This window comes from Micromys minutus (genome assembly GCF_963924665.1).
Source record: "Micromys minutus genome assembly, chromosome: 2".
Classification (NCBI taxonomy): domain Eukaryota; kingdom Metazoa; phylum Chordata; class Mammalia; order Rodentia; family Muridae; genus Micromys; species Micromys minutus.
Genome location: NC_137971.1, coordinates 37,979,347 through 38,002,235, shown reverse-complemented (window position 1 = coordinate 38,002,235; position 22,889 = coordinate 37,979,347). Strand labels below are relative to the sequence as shown.

Sequence of the window (22,889 nt, the reverse complement as noted above, 5' to 3'; positions counted from 1 at the left end):
CTGATCTAGAATTTGCTGTGATCCACCTTTCTCTGCCTCCCAAGTGCTAGGATTAAAGGGAAACAGAGCCACACTAGCATGACTTCCTTTTTTGTGAGTAATATACATATACACATAGGAACTGCCTATCTTTACCTCAGCTATTTTTAATAGTGCTGTAATAAATTGAGTATGTGGGTGGCTCTGTTATATATTGACTTGGAGTGCTTTGAGTACACATCCTGGAGTGGAATAGCCAGACCACATGATAGTTACATTTTTAGTTTTTTCAATAACTCCACCCTGATTCCCATAACTGGCTGTATTAGTTTAACACCCATCCAAACACCTGTTACTGTTCCTTTTTCTTCTCTAGCATTTGTTCTTGCTTTCTTGGTGACAGCATTCTGACCAGGGTGAGATGTACCATTCATGAAATTTCGATTTGCATTTCCCTAGTGACTGAAGAATTGAAGTGGCAACTTTTGAATCTTATATTTACTGACGGTTTGTATTTCTTCCTTTGAGAAAGTTTATGCTCAGTTCGTTTGTCCACTTCTTGCTTGGATTGCTTCTTTCTTTCGTCATTCATTTCTCTGGGTATCTGTGTATCTTGAACACTACCCCTCTATCACATGAATAGATGGGTAAGGCATTCTCCTATCTACAGGTTGTTGGTTCCTTTAATGTGCATAAGACTTCTAATTCTGTCATCCCATTTGACCATCCTTGCTGTTGTTTTCTGAGCTACAAAAGTCCTATTCAGAAAGCTTATGCCTATATATTGACATATTTGCCTCACTTTTTTCTCTAGTAGTCTCAGACGTTGGTTTCTTACATTACAGTCTTTGAGCCACTGAACGGGTTTTCATGGAGGGTAAAATGTAGGGATCTAGTTTTTTTACTTTGGACATCCATGTCTGCATAGATGCATGGGTTTACTTCTGAGTCCTCTCTTCTATCTCACTGGTCTACCTATCTGTGGTGATTTGATTAAGCATGGCCTCTATAGGTTCATATACTTAGATGCTTAGTTTTCAGGAAGCTGTACTACTTGGGAAGGATTAGGAGGTATGTGACCTTGTTGGTGGAAGTTTGTCATTGGGGGCAGGTTGTGCGGTCACAAAAGTTCAAGCCAGATCCAGTGACTCACTCTGCTGGCTGCAGATGTTGATATAGAACTCTCAGCTACTTTTTCAGCACCATGTCTGCATGCACGCCACCATGCTACTAGCTATGGTGATAATGAACCAAACTTCTGAAACTGTAAGCCAGCCCCAATTAAATGTTTTCTTTCATAGAGTTGCCATGGTCACAGTATCTCTTCATGGAAATTGAACACTAAGACCATATCTTTTATACCAATACCTTGCTGTTCTTCTAAGTGTGAATCTGCAGCATATTTTTTTTTCCTTTTTGTACCATCTTTTTCTTTTTTTTTAAACGACTTTATTTTGCAAAACAAAGATAAATGTACAAATTTCAAACATTTTTTGCTTAAAATTATACATTTTTGTCAGTACTGTTTTTTCAGACATTAAAATAAATTTTACATAAAACCATGTGAATATGTTTTTTAGTCAGTACTTGATTTTTTTCAAGGGCTTGACAGTATGCATTGAAAACCTACTAGTTGCAATAAGCGTAAAGTACATGCAAAACAAAACACAACATGGAAATAGTCAAAGTCTTCTTGTTTTGTGAATATATGTATATTTTTTGTTTTCTTTATTTCTTGGACTTCATACAGTCTGTGAGTTGTTTCTGGGGGAGTGCAAGCCTCTGGGGTTAGCATCCCACTATCAGAGACTGCATATTATGTCTGTTCTTTTGTGACTGGGTTATCTCACTCAGGATGATCTTCTCTAGATGCAGCCATTTTCTTAAGAATTTGGTTAAGTCATTGTTTCTGGTGGCTGAGTAGTATTCCATTGTGTATATGTACCACAATTTTTGTATCCATTCGTCTTCTGAAGGACATCTGGGTTCCTTCCAGCTTCTGGCTATTATAAATAGAGCCGCTATAAACATTGTGGTGCATATATCTTTGTTGTGTATTAAAGTGTCTCTGGGGTATATGCACAGAAGTGGAATAGCTGGGTCTTCAGGTAGTACTATATCCAATTTTCTGAGGTATCACCAGACAGATTTCCAGAGTGGTTGTATTAGCTTGCAACCCCACCAACAGTGGAGAAGTGTTCCTCTTTCTCCGCAGCCTCGCCAGCATCTGCTGTCATCTGAGTTTTGGATCTTGGCCAATCTGACTGGTGTGAGGTGGAATCTTAGGGTTGTTTTGATTTGCATTTCCCTGATGGCTAAGGATGTCGAGCACTTCCTCAGATGTTTCTCGGCCATTCGGTGTTCCTCAACTGAAAATGATTTGTTTAGCTCTGTACCCCATTTTTTAATAGGGTTATTTGATTCTCTGGTGTCTAGCTTTTTGAGTTCCTTGTACACCTTGGATATTAGGCCTCTATCTGATGTGATGTTGGTAAAAATCTTTTCCCATTCTGTTGGTTGCCGTTTTGTTTTCTTGACGATGTCCTTAGCCTTACAGAAACTTTGCAATCTCATTAAGTCCCATTTGTTAATCTTTGACCTTAGAGCTTGAGCCATTGGTGCTTTGTTCAGGAAATTTTCTCCTGTGCCTATGTGTTCTAAGGTTTTCCCTACTTTCTCATCTAATAGTTTCAGTGTATCTGGTTTAATGTGGAGATCTTTAATCCACTTACACTTGAGCTTTGTACAAGGAGATAAGAACGAGTCTATTTTCATTCTTTTGCATGTTGAGTGCCAGTTGGACCAGCACCATTTGTTGAATAGGCTGTCTTTTTTCCATTGAATGTTTACGGCTCCTTTGTCAAAAATCAGGTGACCATATACATGAGGGCTCATTTCTGGATCTTCTATTTTATTCCATTGATCCACCTGCCTATTTCTGTACCAGTACCATGCAGTTTTCAGCACAATTGCCTTGTAATATAGCTTGAGGTCAGGGATAGTGATTCCCGCTGATGTTTTCTTGTTGTTGAGGATGGATTTCGCTAATCTAGGTCTTTTGTTATTCCATATGAAATTGCACATTGATCTTTCCAATTCCATGAAGAACTGGGTTGGAATTTTGATGGGGATTGCATTGAATCTGTAGATTGCTTTTGGTAGGATGGCCATTTTTAAGATGTTGATCTTTCCAATCCATGAGCATGGGAGATCTTTCCATTTTCTGAGATCCTCCTCAATTTCTTTTTTTAGAGGTTTGAAGTTCTTGTCATACAGGTCCTTCACTTGCTTAGTTAGAGTCACACCAAGGTATTTCATAGTTTTTTTGACGATTGTGAAGGGTACCTTTTCCCTAATTTCTTTCTCCACATGTTTGTCCTTTGAGTATAGGAAGGCTACTGATTTGTTTGAGTTAATTTTGTATCCGGCCACTTTGCTGAACTTGTTTATCAGCTGTAGGAGTTCTCTGGTGGAATTTTTGGGGTCACTCAAGTACACTATCATGTAATCGGCAAAGAGTGATGTTTTTATCTCTTCCTTTCCGATTTGTATCCCCTTGATCTCCTTTTGCTGTCTAATTGCTCCAGCCAGGACTTCCAGTACTATGTTGAATAGGTAGGGAGAGAGTGGGCAGCCTTGTCGAGTCCCTGATTTTAGTGGGATTGCTTCAAGTTTCTCGCCATTAAGTTTGATGTTGGCTGTTGGTTTGCTGTATATTGCTTTTATTATGTTTAAATATGGGCCTTGGATTCCTGTTCTTTCCAGGACTTTTAACGTGAAGGGGTGTTGGATTTTGTCGAATGCTTTCTCAGCATCTAGTGAGATGACCATGTGATTTTGGTCTTTAAGTTTGTTTATATGGTGGATTACATTGATGGCTTTCCTTATGTTAAACCATCCCTGCATCCCAGGGATGAAGCCTGCTTGGTCATGATGAATGATGGTTTTGATGTGTTCTTGGATTCGGTTTGCAAGGATTTTGTTGAGTATTTTTGCATCAATGTTCATAAGTGAGATTGGTCTGAAGTTCTCTTTCCTTGTAGGGTCTTTGTGTGGCTTAGGTACGAGGGTTATTGTAGCCTCAAAAAATGAGTTGGGTAATATTCCATCTGATTCTATCTTTTGGAATAGTTTGGCGAATATTGGTGTTATATCCCCAATAAATGTCTGATAAAATTCTGCACTGGACCCGTCTGGACCTGGGCTTTTTTTGGTTGGGAGGCTTTTGATGACTTCTTCTATTTCTTTAGGTGTTATAGGGCTATTTAGATGGTTTACTTGGTTCTGGTTAAACTTTGGGACCTTGTATCTGTCTAGGAATTCGTTCATTTCCTCCAGATTTTCCAATTTTGTGGAGTATAAGTTTTTGTAGTAGGATCTGATGATTTCTTGAATTTCCTTAGTTTCAGTTGTTATGTCACCACTTTCCTTTCTGATTTTGTTAATTTGGATACTCTCTCTTTGCCTTTTAGTTAGTCTGGCTAGGGGTTTATCAATCTTGATGATTTTCTCAAAGAACCAACTCTTTGTTTTGTTGATTTTTTCAATGGTTTTTTTGTTTCTATTTGGTCTATTTCTGCCCTAATTTTGATTATTTCTTTCCGTTTACTCTTTTTGGGTATATCTGCTTCCTTTTGTTCTAGGGCCTTCAGCTGTGCTGTCAGGTTGCTGATGTGAGCTCTCTCCAGTTTCTTTTTGGAAGCACTTAGGGCTATGAGTTTTCCTCTCAATACTGCTTTCATTGCATCCCATAGCCTTGGGTATGTTGTGTTATCATTTTCGTTGAATTCTAGAAAGTCCTTAATTTCTTTCTTTATTTCTTCTTTGACCCTGCCATCCTTTAACAGAGCGTTGTTTAGTTTCCATGTGTATGTGGGCATTTTGTTGTCTTTGTTGTTGTTAAAGACCAGCCGTAGACCATGGTGATCTGAGAGGATGCATGGGAGTATTTCAATCTTCCTATATCGATTAAGGCTCGTTCTGTGTCCAATTATGTGGTCAATTTTCGAGAAGGTGCCATGGGGTGGTGAGAAGAAGGTGTATTCTTTTACTTTAGGATAGTATGTTCTGTATATATCTATTAATTCTAGTTGGTTCAAAGTCTCTGCTAGTTTTGCAGTGTCCTTGTTCAGTTTCTGTTTCCCTGATCTGTCCATTGGTGAGAGTGGGGCATTAAAGTCTCCCACTATTACTGTGTGGGGTGAAATGTATTTTTTGAGCTTTAGTAGAGTCTCTTTTATGAATGTGGGTGATTTTTTATTTGGAGCATATATGTTAAAGATTGAGAGTTCCTCCCGACAGATTTCCCCGGCAATGAGCAAAAAGTGTCCTTCTTTATCTTTTTTGATAACGTTTGGTTGGAAATTTACTTTATTCGATATTAGAATAGCCACTCCAGCTTGCTTCTTGGAGCTGTTTGCTTGGAAGTTTTTTTCCCACCCTTTTACTCTGAGATAGTGTCTGTCTCTGTCTCTGAGATGAGTTTCCTGTATGCAGCAAACGGCTGGATTTTGTTTATGTATCCAGTCTGATAGTCTATGTCTCTTTATTGGGGAGTTGAGACCATTTATGTTAATAGATATCAAGGAATAATTGTTTCTGTTTCCTGCCATTTTTGCTTTTTTTGGGTTGAGTTGTGTCTGTGTTTTTTTCTTCTTTTAGTTTTCTTGTTTAGGAGTTTTCTTGTTTTTACTAGGCTGTATTTTCCCTCCTTATATTGGGTTTTCCACCTATAATTCGTTGCAGTGCTGGGTCTGTGGTCAGATATTGTGTGAATTTAGATTTGTCTTGAAATATCTTTGTCTCTCCATCGATGGTGATTGATAGTTTTGCTGGGTATAGCAGCTTGGGCTGGCACCTGTGCTCTCTTAAGGAGTGCATGATGTCTGTCCAGGCTCTTCTAGCTTTCATAGTCTCTGTTGAGAAATCGGGTGTGAGTCTGATTGGTCTGCCTTTATATGTTACCTGACCTTTTTCCCTTACTGCTTTTAGTATTCTTTCTTTACTTTGGGCACTTGATGTTTTTACTATTATGTTTCGGGAGGTATTTCTTTTCTGGTCCAACCTATTTGGAGTTCTGAATGCTTCTTTTATGCTCATGGTCATCTCATTCTTGAGGGTTGGGAAGTTTTCTTCTATGATTTTGTTGAAGATATCTACTGTGCCTCTTAGTTGATACTCTTCTCCCTCTTCTATTCCTATTATCCTTAGGTTCGGTCTTCTCATTGTGTCTTGGATTTCCTGGACATTTTGGGTTAGGAGCTTTTTGTTTTTTGCATCTTCTCTGGCTGTTTTGTCTATGTTTGCAATGTTGTCTTCTGCCCCCGAGATTCTCTCCTCGATCTTTTGTAATCTGTTGGAAATGCTTGCTTCTGTGACTCCTGATTTCTTTTTTTGGTGTTCTGACTCTAGGGTTATCTCTTTTAGTGCTTTCTTTATTGTGTCAATTTCTGTTTTAATTTCCCTCTTCCATTCCTTTATTTCCTTGGTTCTGTTTTCCTCTCGTTCTTTGAGTTCTTTGAGTGTTTTTCTTGTTTCTTCTTTAAAAGCTTCTGAATCTTTTTGCTTTTCCTCCCTTTCTTGTTTAAGTAACTCTATCAGCGTCTTGAGGCATGATTTCAGGTCTGTGTCTTCTTTCTCTGGATTGTTTGGAATTCCGATGTTTGCTACTATCGGAGAGCTGGTTTCTGGTGTTGCTAGATTGTCTTGGTTTCCTTGGGATATACTCTTTCTCTTCCCTCTTGCCATTTTGTTGTCAGTGATATGTTCTTGCCTTTCCCTTGTATCTGGTCTGTGTCCCTGGTACACTTTCCGTGTGCACTCTGCAGAGATCTCTCTACTCCCCGGCAGCCCAGGTTCCGGGTAGCAGCTGGGCCAGGCTCCGCTCTGTGTCCTGAAGTCGCCTCCGGGTGGGAACAGACGTTCCTAAGATCTGTTCCCGGTCACTGGATCGGGGAGGACAGGGCAGGTCAGGGCAGGGGGTGCCCTTTCCGTCTGCAGCATATTTTTAAAGCAGGTATTGTAACATCTGTCATGTTGCCTTCTTTACTCAAAATAAGGGTATTTTATGTTCTGTTTGAGTTTAAGTTCAGTAAAGCATATTATTGAAATTTTGATGGAAAGTGTATTGAATCTGTGGGTGTATTTTTGGTGATGTAGTCATTTTTAGAATCTTTTATGGAAAGATTTAATTTTACTTATGTGCATGTCTGTTTTACCCACATGTGTGAATGTACTGTGTATATGTGTCCAGGCTGCAGAGGCCAGGAAGACACTAGAGTACCTGGACCTGGAGTTATGGATGGTTATAAGACACCAGGTGATAAAGGCAAGTGCTTTCATCTCTCCAGTCCCCCAAGTTTAGAATTTTAAGAGTGTTGGTAGTGTTTGAACATAGAAAGTAAGTCTTTGCCTCTTGAAGATTTTATTTACTTTCTTTGGTGTATTCAAGTTTTCATGATAAAGGTTTTCTAATCTCTTTGATTAACTTAGGTTTATCAATAGTAGGTTTTGTTGTCTTTTTTGGTGTGTGTTGTGTGTATGTGTGTGTGTGTGCGTGTGTGTGTGTGTTGTTCCTAATTTTTTAAATTAATGAGTTGGTATATTAATTTTGTATCCTGCTAATTTTCTGGAAGCGCTTATCAGACCTAAGAGTTTACTGGTAGAGTCTTCAATGTATTTTAAGTGTAAGATCATAACATTTACAAATGGGAAAATTGATTTCTCTTTTTCCCATCTGTATCTCTTTTACTTCTCTTGCCTTATTACTCTAGTTAAGAGATGTGGGTTGCTGTTAAGGTAATAAATGATTGGACAGTGGAGCGGTAGGTGGGGAAAATGCTAGGATAATGGAAGAGAAAGAAAGAGAGGAGATTCCAGGAGGAATGAAGATGGGGGTAGATGTTTATGTCTCTCTGTGCATCTCTCGCTTGAAGAGTTTGTCATTATTTTGAAGGGTTTCTATGGGTCTTTTTTTATCTCATATAGAAGGGCAGTTTGTATCTTTGTTCATTGGTTGTAAGCTTATTGTGTAGAGGGTGTGTATTGAGAAGTTGACATATTCTTTTTGATAAGCTACTGGGCTTTGGAGTCATGTTCATGCCAGACAGCAGAGGATAGGAACACGCAGGGGGTCGTATCCACCCGAGGCAGAAGGGAACCACAAGAAGAGGGTAGCTTGTGGACCATGTGACAGAGTCTGTGTACTCGGCTCCACACTGGAGCAGCATCCGCAGAATGAGACCGCAAGGGCTGATAAAAGATTAAGCCATTTTTTTAAATATTTACTGCAACAAAGACATCCAGTTATATGCTTAATAAGAGGAGTAAAACTAGATATTCTATCTTGCTCCTGATTTCAAAGGCAATGTATTCCAGTTTCACCCTCAGTAAAGTATTGGTTATAGACTTAATGTCTGTGGTCTTTGTTGTGTTGGTGTATGATTCTTTCTATTCCTAATTTCTTCAGAGTTATTAACATGAAGCAGTATTGAAACTCATCTAAGGCTTTTCTGTACTATTGAGATGATCACATGACTTTTGTTTTTGATTATATCTCTGCACTCTAACGTGGGTATTGATCAGTGGCTGCTAAACCATTCTTGCTTCCCTAGAATGAGACCAATCTTATCATGATCTTAATGTGTTGAATTAAATTTGCATTACTTATTATTTTTGTATCTTTGTACATAATGTAAATTAATATTTCCTTTTTTGTTGTTCACTGGTTTTTGTATTAGTGTGTCTTCCTTCATAAAATGAGATTTTATTCTTTCATTTCTATTTTATAAAATAGTATGAAGAGCATTATTGATAAATCTTTAAGTGTCTGGTAAAATTCATCCATGAATGTGTCTGGTCCTGGCCTTTTCTTTGATGAGAGACTTCTTGTTCAATCTCCTTTTATTAACTGTTGAGATTGAGTATATATTCTTTATTCAAGTGGTAAGCATATGTGTTTAGAAATTTGCCTATTCCTTTCCAGTTTGTAAGAATGTAAATTCTCAAGATAATATCCAATGATCCTCTTTTTTTCAATGGTATCTGCTGTAATATCTCAATTTCAACTCTAATGTTATTCATTTAGGTCTTTTTCTTTTAGTTGGCTTAGCTAAGGGTTTGTTCTCTTTCCTTCTCACCATTAAAAAATCAACTCTTTAATCTTTCCACTTTGTTAATTTTTTTGGTTACTAACTCATTAACTTCAACTCTAATTTGTATTATCTTTTCATTTTATGGTTTTAAATGTCTTTTATTCTTGATTTTCTAAGACTTTGAGGTGTGTCATTAGGTTATTTGAGAGCTTCCTGGTTTTTAAAATGCAGGTTCTTGTAGCTATCAACATTCCCTTTCCTACATCCCAATGAACCTATTCTTGGTATGACTTATAGTTCATATTCTGGGTTATAGCTATTAAAATATAAAGTGGGCTGGAGATAGGGCTCAGGAGCTAAGAACACTTGCTGCTCTTGCACATGACCTGAGTTCAGTTCCTAAAACCCATATCAGGAAACTCACAAGCACCTATATTCTCTAGTTCCAGGAGATAGGACATTTCCTCTTGCCATTGCATACATCTGCACACATAGCAGGTACTTGCACATAAATTATAAAACAAATGTGCTTTAAACAATAAGAAAAGTCAGCGATGCCACAGAATAGTGATCTGACTCCACAGATGGAAATGGTTGTATGTTAGCAGATGTAACAGTTTAATAGAGGGATGGCTTATTTTGCTCACAATATCAGTTCATCATGGCAAGGAGGGCATGATAGAATTATTTCATGGCAGACAGAAAGCTGAATGGAAAAGTAACAGAAAGAATCCAAGGCAAGAAATGACCCCTAATAACATGTCTCTAGTGATCTACATTCTCCCATGAGGTCTCACCCACTCTTCTTCCATTATCTTCCAATACCATTGTCTAAATTCGAATTCATTAGTGGATTAAATTGTTCATCAAGTCGCACCTTGATGATCAAGCGATCTAGTCATTATTTGCACTTTCTCATGGACACAACTAGAACATGTTTTTACTAATCCCCTAATCACCCCAAACAAGCTGACAGTCTAGAAGAGCCATTGCAGTAGCTTCATTCAAAAAGCCATGTATATCATATGATAGAAGATTATGTTGGCCCACAGCCAAATATTACAGTCAGTTTTTAATCCATTATATATAAAAAAGAAAAATGTATTATCGGATTCATCCTTCTTCCATTAAACTGATATAACTTCCAGCCAAAACAAAGAACAAACACAGCACACACAAGTGGAAACACAAAATCTCATTTATTTTTTTTTTTTCCTGATGCACAAAAGAGTTCACTCAGTACATTAACAATAAGCAAATCATACAGATACTGAGGGGAAGAATGTCCCCTTGACTACATACACATATATGTATTTATGTTTAAGAACATTATCAGGAGGTTAACAATAATGTAAGGAATGCCTTCTGATGGGCTTTTGGGGTAAGATAGATAAGTCACTGCCAAAAAAACAAAAGGTCATGATTAGTTTCTCAAGTAACCTGTTAAATGCCTGCTCAGAATTTACATTTAATTTCCTCATTGACATTCTTGGCTTTGCATTTCACTAAGTTTGGACTCGGTCCACAAACTAACACCATCTGTCATGGTCAGTGCTGAAGATGGGCAAGAAGGTGGGGTAGACTTGAAAGCATGCATGGCAAAAAATATCAAGAGTTTTCTCTCAGTGACCTCTCCCCTGTCCACTTCTTCCCATGCCTTTAGAAATGTTTTCATACTTCCTCTGAAAACATGATAAAGTGTATTGTGCAAATTTATACCTGCAGCAGCTAGTAGATTAGAAATTACAAACATCTCTTTTCAGTCTTTACATATTTCTTATATCGTAGAGTCTCTGTAATTTCAGATTTATTTCAAGTCATTGCCCACGATACATGTCATTCTGTAATACCTGCTAATAACTAAGATAAGTCTTTTCAAAGGTTTGAAGAGTCCAGCAACAGAAACTTTAAAAGATGTCCACCAGGCTGCAGAAGCATCCAGTTCTGAATATCTTTCACATATACATACTGATGGAAGTGATACTTTCCAGCGTGCCTTGAAGGCTTTCCATATGTCTGCTTCCGAAGTGAAACAGCTTAAAAATAGAAGCAATCTGGTAGGGAGTGAATATTTAGAACACATTGCCAGATCTGGCAGTCATGTTGCCCCTGTATGATTTCAGCGATATTCGAGGGCACACCTCAAAATTAGCTAAGCAATGAAGAGGTGGTTTTCTATCATTTCCTTTCCTTTATCTTGAAATGTTTTCACAGACCTAACTTGGAGAGGCCCTCTCCTGGCATACCCTCTGGGATTCTGAAGTCTTTGGCAGTGCAAGGGAAGAACCAACTAAGATAATACAATAGAGGAATCCAGCCTCTTGGGCCCTGTAGATCAGGACAACTTCTTGGGTCCTGACCTCTTATTTTTAATGCCCCTGACCCTCCCCACTCCCGCCCTTTTTTTGAAAAACAAAATCAACTTGATTAGTCTACTTTTGTGTTTTGGCTATAAGAATATTTTATAAATATAACACATTTGGTAACTTTTAATGCCTTCTATCCTTTTACAATGAAGTCCATCAAAAACTCTACAGAAATTATTCAAACGGTGAAATGGTGTAGGAAGGATAATGTTTTAACCTTCCTTCCTTCTTCCCTCACTCTCTCCCTCCCTCCTCAACCCACCCCCTTCTTTTAAAGAAAGCAAACAGTTTAAACATAAAGTGATAACTGGGATAGGCCGGAACAGTGCCTGTCCATAATCAGGAAAGTCAACCTACATTAGGTGAACACAGATTTCAAAGTGCAGGACATCTGGCTCCATGTGTGGAACACTCAAACAAACATCAGTAACACTCATGAACACTTCACTTGGGGAACTAAACACAAATGTTCTAAGTGATGCAGGGAGATCAAAGCACTCAAAGTACATGGAAATACTTCAACACCTCATTTTTATTAGAAGTTACTCAGCTGACAGCACGGTATCAGGGCTAATTGAATGCTTGACAGGATAGTGTTATATGACCACTGTTATTCCTGCCTCCAGGATTACACTTACTTATATCACTGTGTGAGTCTTAAATTTAAATAAAGCTGATGTTCAACATCAAAATGCACACTCTTAAGGAGGACAAGTGTGGGATCTGCAAAGGCTGGAAGCAGGTGGTAGCTGGCAGACACATCTACCCAACATACACACACACACACACACACACACACACACATGTGAGCACAGGGTGCACAACCTGATACACTGTAACTAAGTCCCTTTGGCAAGAATCAAAAGACACAGCTGAAAACACTTGCCAGCCCCAGAGAGAAATGGGGGAGGAGGACAAGGTGGATCATTTTTGATATTTCTGATGTGCTCGAAACACTGGACATTGAGACTAAAAGCAGAAGTTGGATTTACTCACTTATATCCTACAAAACAATTTTTTAAAAATAAAATAAAGTAAGACCTAAAATGTATGCCATCTTTAGATGTGATGTGTATACAAGCAAATTTAAAAGTGTTTCCACTAGGAAAATAGATCTGGACAAGTTACTGCTGAGTCAGCATGGGCAGGCGAGGACTTATGAGTTCTTAAACGTGAAAACTAACTCCATTGCCTAACAATTTTCTAAGATAAAAAGGAAATTCACCTAAATCCTAGGAATAAAATGATATTTTAATAAAACCTGTTTCTGGTTTTTACTTGTTTGTAGAAGGTAGAATAAATTAATAAAAATGTAATATTTAAGGAGAATTCACATCACTGTTTCCTAAGTCTCTGTCTCATTGTTGTGACTTGTTTTTAGTTCTGCTATGAGAAGGAACATTACTTTAGTTAAAAAAGCAAAAAATGCCCTCGTTTGCTTAATAGTCCTTGATGGCTAGTACAGTGAAATCCTAGAAATATAAACATAAATGGAATTTTATATCCTTCTCATCATTCTAAGATTTTAATGCCAGAAAAATCTTAAAGAATTACAATGACAGTTTGATAAATTATAAAAGCATAGCACTTTCAATATACAGGCCTTACAGAGCCTTATTCATAATTCTTTAAGAAACTTGCCCTTGGCTTTTAAGTTCTAGCTCATTGACAGGAGAGTAAACTTCACAGCAACAATGACACATTACATTGGGTAGATTCAGCATTGCAAAGAACCATGTCCCATTAGTGCTAACAGGCCCAGGGAATACAGTGCTTCCCTGATTTATGAAGACCCCAGTCTACAAAGCAGCAACGTACACAGGGCTTGTTTCTCATCTAATAAAATAGAAGCAACTGTAAGAACTCACAGCCAGGAATCAAGATGACTTTGAAGTACACAAAAACACAACTATTTATGCCATGTGGCTATGTGAATATTATCCCTAAGAGACTTTAAATCTTTAATACTCAACTTCTGTCAAACACTTTGAAGCATACAACTATATTTGAAAAGCGTGTGGCATTCAGGTTCTGACATTCATCCCAAGAAACATAACAATAACACATCCTGGAATGCAAATTTCACAAAGCACAAATTTCCATAGACAAGGTCATTCTAGAAGCATGGTTTAAATCCAGTGACTTCTCTTTTTACATGAGTGTTCTCAATATTTAATTTGCAAGCACAACCAATGATTTTTCCAATGTCTTTTCAATGTCTATCTTGTGCCCCCTCATAAAAATTTGCTCATTGGTCCATACTGGAGTTTCCTAATTTCCCAGTTATTACCATAGAGTGTCTAACCACATAAGAATATCTCCTTGCCTGTATTTCCTATGGAAAGGTTTTACTTCACTATCAGGAACACATTGTCAGTTGTTAACACTGCCTTCTGTGTGAGCTGAACACAAATCTAAACAGCCCAATGGGAGACACTGCCATGAAATTATAAGTGCTCCCAGATCAGAGTGGGGAAGTATCTCACTCCCTTCAAACAATTTACCAAGTGAGCACTGGAAGGAGACACAGGAACAGAAGTCATCCAAAGAACACAGTACTTTTTTTTTAAATATACTTTCTGATCGGTCCCTGGGCACAAAGAAGATTGCAGACTCATGTCCTCCCAGGAGAGCTTCACGGATGTCCAAGGGCCTTACACTGAGCTGGAAAATGGGACGACCTGCTTTCCAGCCACATAAACCTCCTCAATATTTCGGTCATCTCCTGAAATTAAAATCAAAGACTCACTTGTACTGTGTTTTGAGGGTAGATGATTGCCTTATCTTCGTTTTGGTTTTAAGTAGAACACTATTCAAAACACACACACACACACACACACACACACACACACACAAGCCCCCAAAGGTAGAAACTATTTTTCCCAGATTATTCATAGTCCCCTTGATATGACTTGATCAAGACAAGACATCCTACCCTGTTGAGGACGGTGTCTCTATACTGTATCTGGAAAAATCATAGGAAACTCAATAATCTCCCATCTCTGACCTTTCTACCAAAGGGGCTGGCTGGTGTTTCCAGCCCCAGGTGAAAGGACACACTGTATACTATCTTTCCCTCCAGAATCATGCTCAGCACATTGAGACGAACAACATGCAGGTGTGCTCTTACAAAGGTTCCCATTGCCCAGCGCTGAGCTCACTCTATAGGGAGGGAGGCAGAGTAGACTGACTCTCTTGATCCAATTATGTCTCAGGGAATGAAACTCTTATTCTGACTTCAGTTCTGTCCCAGAACGAGGAGGTTGTGGGGCACAAGAGAACTTGACAGCAAGCTCAAGACTTAAATGTTCTTGGAATTGTTAGGCATTGTGCCATTGCATGCAAGCTCAGTGCTGAGAACTGTTTTTAAAACATGAGTTAATACAAATTAACATGTGTGGAGTTTAATGTACACCACAGAGTCTTGAACAAGAAAAGATTGTATTTATCCCAGAAACATAAATCTACCTACCTAGATAGAGGAACTTCTGGATAACAGCCTAAAAATGAAAAATAGAGGTGGTAAGAATAAATTCTTTGTACATTTAGAAATAAAATAACACTGCTGGCAAAGTCCAGAAATTGAAATTTATTTCTCAGTGACAAAATTTACATTTTAGCAAATAATGGTCTTATCAAAAACAAATGAATAAACAAAAACCTAAGCCTAGAACAGGTAAACATAAATCACAATCTACTAGCTATTAAGAAGTACTTATCCACTAATGGCGTTTGTTTGTTTGTTTGTTGGTGTTTGAAACAGGGGTTCTCTACATAATCCTGAAACTTTCTAAGTACCTCAGGCTGGCCTTAAACTTAGATCTGCCTGCCTTTGCCTCCTTAGTGCTGGGATTAAAGGAGTGTGCTACCATACTCTGCTTATTCCTGGTTTATTCTTGACAACCTTACAATTGTTCAGAGGCAAAGTATTACACAAAGCAAAGAAATCATTACAAACATATGATCTAAATGTATCCAAAAGGGTGTTACAGAAGAAAAATGATGAAATTACTGAGACCAAGCATATTTCTCAGAAATCTACTCTAATAGTAAGAATGAAAAACAAAAGAAAGAAAAGAATGATGCTTGAGTACACTCTACCCCAGTCAGAAGCAGGAAGGACACTTGACACTTTTCTTCTCTCATCCTAATACCTAAAGGGAATTTCTGGCCTTTTCCTGGATCAGATCCTATGATGCTCCTGCGGGCTTGTGACAGCACACAGATGAAATGTTCTGTCCCTACCCCAGGACACTTGAGCAAACAGGTCTTACTAAGGCTCCAAATTTAAAATCCTTACACCAGATCCATTTCTCCACAGTTCTCCATTCTCCATCACACTGGGCAGAGGAACACTCAGGTCTGTTGGAATCTTACTTTGTTTGTGATTTCTTATATTATAGAAAATGTATAGCTGCATGCTTTGCTCTGATTTAAAGGGATTACTATTTAGAATCTGAACCAACAGAGGGACAGACAGTTTGTTTTTCATGAAACAACAAATAGTACAAACTTCCAATAATCTGGTCACATAGTCAGACCTTGTCTCAAAAAGATAAAATAATTCTAAACCAAAAAGATTTAAAACTAGGACTAGAGAGATGGCTCAGCAGATAAGAGCTTTGACTGCCCTTCCAGAGGTCCTGAGTTCAATCCTCAGCAACCACATGGTGGCCCACAACCATCTGTAATGGGATCTGATGCCCTCTTCTAACAGCAACAACAATGTACTCACATTAAATAAATAAATCTTAAAATTAAATTTCAAAACAACAAAGCAAACAACAAAACCCAAGGCTTAATTTCTCACAAAAAAAAAAAAAAAAAAAAAAAAAAATGAGTACATCTTGCTAAGGACGATTGGTTTAAAAATAACCCCCTTGTCACCCCCAAAGGCATTTTATTTAACTTTCTTTTACTTACCTCAGAAATATCACCAACAAAATCCCCATAAAACAGGTCAATGGGAGAGTCCGATGCTCGGGGGTTGATTAAGAGGGCATCAAATTCCTTGCCGACTTCAAAGTTCCCAATCTCAGTATCAAGCCCCAGAGCTACAAAGGGAAACAAGTCAACAAGCAGTCAGAATTACCACAGAATCATTTTCATGTCCTTGTTTACATGGACAGACTCTGCCAACATATAACCAGACCCTCCAAAATTAGCACCTTACTTGTGAAACAGGAAAGTACTCCCATACCAACAGGTCACAAGCCTATGCATAGACAATGGAGACCAGGAAAGCAAGTAACTGTTCATTGCTATGTCAGTCTCATGAGGTATCACTTCAGCCCTGTCTGTGAGCTGCACTGACCCTTCAAAGCAGCAAGCTTGACACAAAACCTACCTACGTCATTCCTCCCACTTCTCCCCAACACTCCTAGCTTTATCTGTTTGTTCCTTGAGTTAGTTTGTTATATGTATTTTCATTGCAATAATCTAAACCTTAATTTAAAAAAGCACTGCAAGTTTTTTAATACAGGTATGCCCATTAGGAATTCTTCAGTTTAAATCTTTTAAATATGAAAAAGAAAAAATCTGTTTCAAAGTGTAGAGACTCTCTAACTGAAGAGTCATGTGACTTTGTAACTTCAAAGGTATTCTGGTTGCGTAAGAAGAATGCATTCCTAAAATAGGGAACAGGCCAATAAATGTCTACTGGCTTCTCCCAGCTTACAGCTGTAATTCATGTCCATGGTTTCTGGATGCGAAGAAAGAACATGTCTCATTTTTACAATTTATTAAAGATTTTTATAATTTTTATAATTTATTAAACTGCAGGTATCTAGTCTTGTTGTCAAGGATGCTCTTTGATTGGCAGCTCCTTAAAGCCTGCATTCTGAGCAAGAGGTACACTGAGATCAGAGTCAGAGTATACGGCCTGTTCCAAGATTTATGTCTGTGCATCCTGTCACTTGTAGTGTATTTTACTATGGGGAAGTACTGGGTAGATTTTGCTTTGCTTTGCAGATATAGCCCGGTATCCAACATGGGATATTTCTGTGCACAGGCATCCCGGTAATAAGGCTGCTATCAGAGCAGCAAATTAGACATCATACTTGGTCTTAAGACATTACCTAAATAGAGACTCTTTTTCATTATGTATAAAGGAAGAACTTTTGAACTTAAAGACGTTTCATATCCAGAAAAGGGTGTCAAACTAATATCTATTCGAAGCAGCAAGGTGACTTTTGGAGAGCCTATTGTGAAGCAAAACATGAACATTCAACTTCCGATGGCTACATGCAGCTTTTGCCCTTGACAAAGAAACAGCAGCACACTTTGACAGGTTTTATTCATTTGCTTGTTTTTTTTCTTTTTTTCTTTTTTTTTTTTTGGTCTGTTCTTTTGTTTTTTGAGACAGGGTTTCTCTGTATAGTCCTGGCTGTTCTAGAACTGGATCTGTAGACCAAGCTGGCCTTGAACTCAGAGCCTCTGCCTCCCAGAGTGCTGAGATTAAAGGTGTGAGCCACTGTCACCCAGCTTACACTATGAGCTTTCAGTGGCTGTATTCAACATGAAATTGTGTGTGCTTAGTAGGCCAGAGGAGCTGACAGTTGTGAGGGCGGAGGGTCTGAGGATACTAAATGGGCTATTCTTAAGAAAACAGAGAGCTCAGAGATGAGCTATGTAAGAAACAAATGGCAGCTATTAGTGAACTTGCAAATGGATGTAAATCTAGATCTTTCCATAGACCCAACCAGGCTGGTCAGCAACTCAGATGGCTTCAGGAAATGCCTGCTATAAGGAAGCACTTGCTACTCAAGGAATGCTGGGTGGAGTTGGCTAGCAGAAAATGAGTATTGTGGCAGATCTGGAAAGTGTCACACTTCGAACAGCAATGACTTAACCCACTTCTCTCAGGCTGTCCTGTAGACATAACCAAGGAGAAGGAAGTCCCAAACAGTAACCAGTCACTAAACAACACTAATTTAAAAGCTGCACTCCCAAGTGAATGATTTGGCACGTTCCCACGGTGGCTTCATCAGAAACAGCAACCTATCAGAGTGAAGCACAGAGCCTAGCATGAAAAACACTTCAGTTCAGCTCCACCTATTTTTATCAGTGGGTGGGTAACACACTACTGAGGTAACGTATATAACATATATAATGGTGCTGCAGGGGCCGAGCCACACTTAAGAATTTCAGAAATGAAATAGATGGCCAAGGAAAAATCAAAGGACGTAACTATGATTTCTCTCCCTTAAAATGGTCTTTTGGTGTTCATGATATTCTAGAACATGCAAAGACAATATTCCTGGTCTTCCATTTGTGATTTAGGATATGTATCACAAATGTACATAGATCTGTATATGTATATTTAATTCCTCTAGAGATGCCAGTGGTTTGAAGCTACTTTCATTATATCATATTTCCAGAACAAACCAAAGTGATTAGTCCAATTGCAGACATACATGAGAGCTAAGAGAAGATGATGAATCAACTGTCAATCAATTACACTGTTATTTCTTTCTCCATTTAAAAAGGCTTGAGTAATCAGTGCACAGATTAGGTAGGAATTTATATGTGAAGGCAACATAATGTCTGACTCTGCACTCCGGGTTGGTGCTTTCTGAATGCACACCACACCTTGGCAGCTGCGTGTTACTCAGGTTTCTTTTCTGTAAATGAAATTAACAACAGTGGCTGTGAGGACTTAGTGGCAGCACATGTCCAGGGCCTTCACCATACTTGCTGATGGAAAAAATCCAATTATCTTGGCAATCACTTTTATTAATAGTATTACCATTCAAGCAAAGACAGTCCTTGACTCAATGGGAGAATAAACTACCTTGACTCCTACACATATGGTTTATGTAAATACCCACTGAGAGAATCAATATGACAACAGTGATTTACGTAGTTATCCACCAAAGACTGAATTCATTGAAAAATGGCGGGTCAAGCACATGAGTATGATCTGGGTATGTTATGTGACATACATCAGTCTTGAAGGTAGGACTTGCCTTATTTCACCATGGTGCACCTCCACACTGTAGCCAAAGGCATAGATTTCCATGGCTGTACATGGTGTGAGAGAGCAGAAACTAGTCATTACCTTGGCTTCCTCCAAGAGTGGCTAGTCTGAAGACTTCCTTGAGAGTGAGGCTTTTCTCATTCACCTTATTAATTAAGAGGATATTGGAAACCATCACTGCTCTTCTGATGGCATCAAGCATGGAATAGGAGTAACCACCAGCCACATCTATGGTAGAGAAGACAAAGCCCAAGGTAACTTTATTAAAGTAGATGGAATAACAGGTATACATGTGCCCCTGGCACACTATTTGTAATGACAAATGTTTTATCTTTCAGTTTCTAAAAAGTTATCATCTGTAAACATGTTACCTGTAAACCAACATTTAAATGAATTCAATGTTTATTATTTTGCATGAAAGCAGAAATAAGTACCATTTAGGGAAATGATGGGGATAAACAAGAAGGGGGCATGAGACAGGGGGACAAATGATAGCAAAGTAATGGCAGTATACATATCAAAATGATACACCTATCAAAATGCTTATTACTGTGCATATCAAAGCTTATTACTTTGCATGATGCTTTTGAGAAAACTACCTGTCATTAAAATCAAATGTATTCCAAAATTAGCTTCTAGGATTGTTCAAATCATCACAAGCCTTGTGATGTAACACAACATAAATTCTTTCTCTCACAGTTAGTTTTGCAGGCCAGAAGCCTAAAATCCAAGTGTTGGCAGAGATGGCTGGGGAGATTTTTTGGCAGAGTGTGTGCTGAGACTGTACAAGGGCAGGGCCTTAGACCCCAGCACTACTAAAAGTGTCCGCAAGGATCTCAGCCCATCCGAAGGTCCAGGAACTATCCCGCTTTGCTCCTTCCAGCTTCTCATGCCTTGTGGAAATCTTGGCATATGTCAATAACTGTAGTCTGTGTCCATGTTCAGCTTTGAGTCTTTGTGGCTTTCATTTTCTGTTCCTTATAAGCATTAATCATTGAGCTTAGGAGCTGTCCCAGTTCAGAATGAATTTATCTTGCCAGCCTTACCTAAATTCTACCTACAAAAACCCTTAGTCCTAATATTGTCATAGTTATAAATTTAGTATATATCTTTTAAGAGTTGAAACTCTACCCACTACAACATGGCTAATAAAGAGAAATATATTTCTTGAATACTCACAGAAATGTTCAAATAAATGGGAATAGCTGGAAAACATTTATAATGTGATTTAACATAAGCTTACAGTTGAATACATTAAGAAAACATCTTAGTGTTATTCCAATCCAGATGAAAACTTTAGAAAATTTAATCAAAGCTGATACAGAAATCTTTCCATTCTGGTTGGCATCACTGAATGAGAAATGAGGGTTTTGGTGACTTTGATTAAGTCCCTTTGGATAATTAACTGAAACACTGCCTTTGGCAGGAACAAATGTACATCATTAAGTGAGTTGATACAATCTCAAGTAAAATAGCATGTTTTATTAGAGAATTCATTTTATAGTTAATCAAATAACCATCGTAATTTAAATGTTCTTGTCATTTCTGGTTGATGGGTTATGATTAGTAGTGTTTATAAATACTGCAAAGATCAAACAAAATTGGCAACTCTGGATTACAGCTCAATTTTATGTTCAACTGTCTAATATGCCTCAAGTAAACTTATGTGAAGACATTTTTGTTTTTGCTTTTTGTAAGTACTGTACTTTATCCAGATCAGTCTTGCTAGGGGATCACCTGGTACCCTGGAAAGGTTTATTACAGCTACTTAACTTATCAGTGTCTATTAATACAAAATAATCAAGGCTGTGAAGACATCTCAGCTCAGCCATAAAAGTGCTTCCCAATACAAGCATGAGAGCCTGAGTTTGATCCCCAAGTCCTATGAAAAGGGCTAGGTGTGTTGAAAAGGGCTAGGTGTGTTGAAAAGGGCTAGGTGTGTTAAAAAGGGCTAGGTGTGTTGGCACACTGGGAAGGCAGACACACAGATCCCATGTTTTGGCACACTGGGAAGGCAGAGACACACAGATCCCCAGGGCTTTCTGGACACTCATGTAGCTTAATTGGTAAGTACCAGGTCCCATTTAAAGATCCTGTAACAGCACCTAAGTACTGATACTTGAGGTTGACCTCTGGTCTCTACACAGACATGCATGTACACTAACTCACATGCATGGACACATACACATCACATCTCATAAGTACAAACATTAGGATACATATAAATAAATAACAAAATCCCAGTAAGCCTTTTTGTGTATAATTATTTTATGTTAATTTAAAAGTGCATTAATTATTGAAAAAAGCAACTCTGAATATCTAATAGTCACAAACCAGTATTGTGTTGTACCAAAAAAAAAAAAAAAAAAAAAAACATTGCAACAACACAACAATGGCTTAAACACTTAAACAATCCTCAACATGAACATATAAGGTATCTGCTATCAACTCCATTTTGGAGACAAATATATGAAGGTCCATAAACCAGGTAACACGACGTTCAACCAAGGTATCATGTCACACTAACCAGTGGTAATGTGGCAATTTATATAACTTCTAACAACAGAGGCTCTCAAATATGAGTTTTTGGTCAAATTTATCTTGGAGACATTTTATTAGATGGATGTTTTGTGTTTCCTTTGTGAAGCTGCTATGTCAGAACCAGTGAGGAGTCAGTTCCAGGATCTGTCTTTTACAAATATTTTTTAGTTGATGGTTAAAAATTGTACACACGGGGCTAGAGAGACAACTCAGTGATTGATAGTACTGGCTGCAATTGGAGGACCTGTGTTCAAATCCCAGCACCCATGGGTTGGTTCGAATCTGTAATTTGAGTTCCAAGAGATCCAATATCATCTTCTAGCCTACATGGGCACCAGGCTCACACATGGGTAAAGACATACATGCAGGTAAAACACCCACACACGTTTTTAAGTATGCATTTATGGTGCACAGTATGACATGGGTGTTTTGTTCTGCAGTGATATGGTTGGAATCAGGGCCTCAGGCATTCTGGGCCAGTATTCTGCCATCTTAGCCCTTCCTAGGCCATCTTGATGTCTGGATGTATCATGGTGTGACTCGGTCAGGCTATTAACATACACATTGGTCGTTTCCCCCCAACGAGACCACTGAAAATATTCTCTTAGCGTGTTTTGGATGCATAACAAATTATTATCTATAGTTTCCAAAATTTACAACAGAACTCTCACTTGATTCTGTTGTCTAACTGAAACTTTGAAGTTTTTGACCAATCAATCACACTGTATTAAAAGAACACAAGATAATCCTAACATGGTTTATTCTGTAAAGTACTTTTTTTAAAGGCCACTTGGAAAGCACCATTTACTCAAATAGCTCCTCTTGAAGATGGCTGGGCTGCCTATCCACCACATGCACTAGACTATCTGAGGATGCTGATGAATTCTATTTATTTATTTACCTACTCGTTTAGTTTCAATTCTTCCTGTTCTA

General features: G+C 38.2%; 1 protein-coding gene across 1 annotated transcript in view; it reads right to left on the bottom strand.

The window, feature by feature from the left end:
* Positions 1–13,262: 13,262 nt before the first annotated feature.
* The window catches only part of GDA (guanine deaminase), a gene marked incomplete at its 5' end in the record, with an annotated part of 81,471 nt that continues 71,844 nt past the window's right edge, over positions 13,263–22,889 (bottom strand). Inside the window, 4 exons of the mRNA XM_080912025.1 lie at positions 13,263–14,162; positions 14,910–14,937; positions 16,361–16,491; positions 19,497–19,643. Of these exons, the coding sequence (XP_080768151.1) occupies positions 14,092–14,162; positions 14,910–14,937; positions 16,361–16,491; positions 19,497–19,643 (377 nt within the window). The 3' untranslated portion in view covers positions 13,263–14,091. The remainder of the gene's footprint in view (positions 14,163–14,909; positions 14,938–16,360; positions 16,492–19,496; positions 19,644–22,889) is intronic.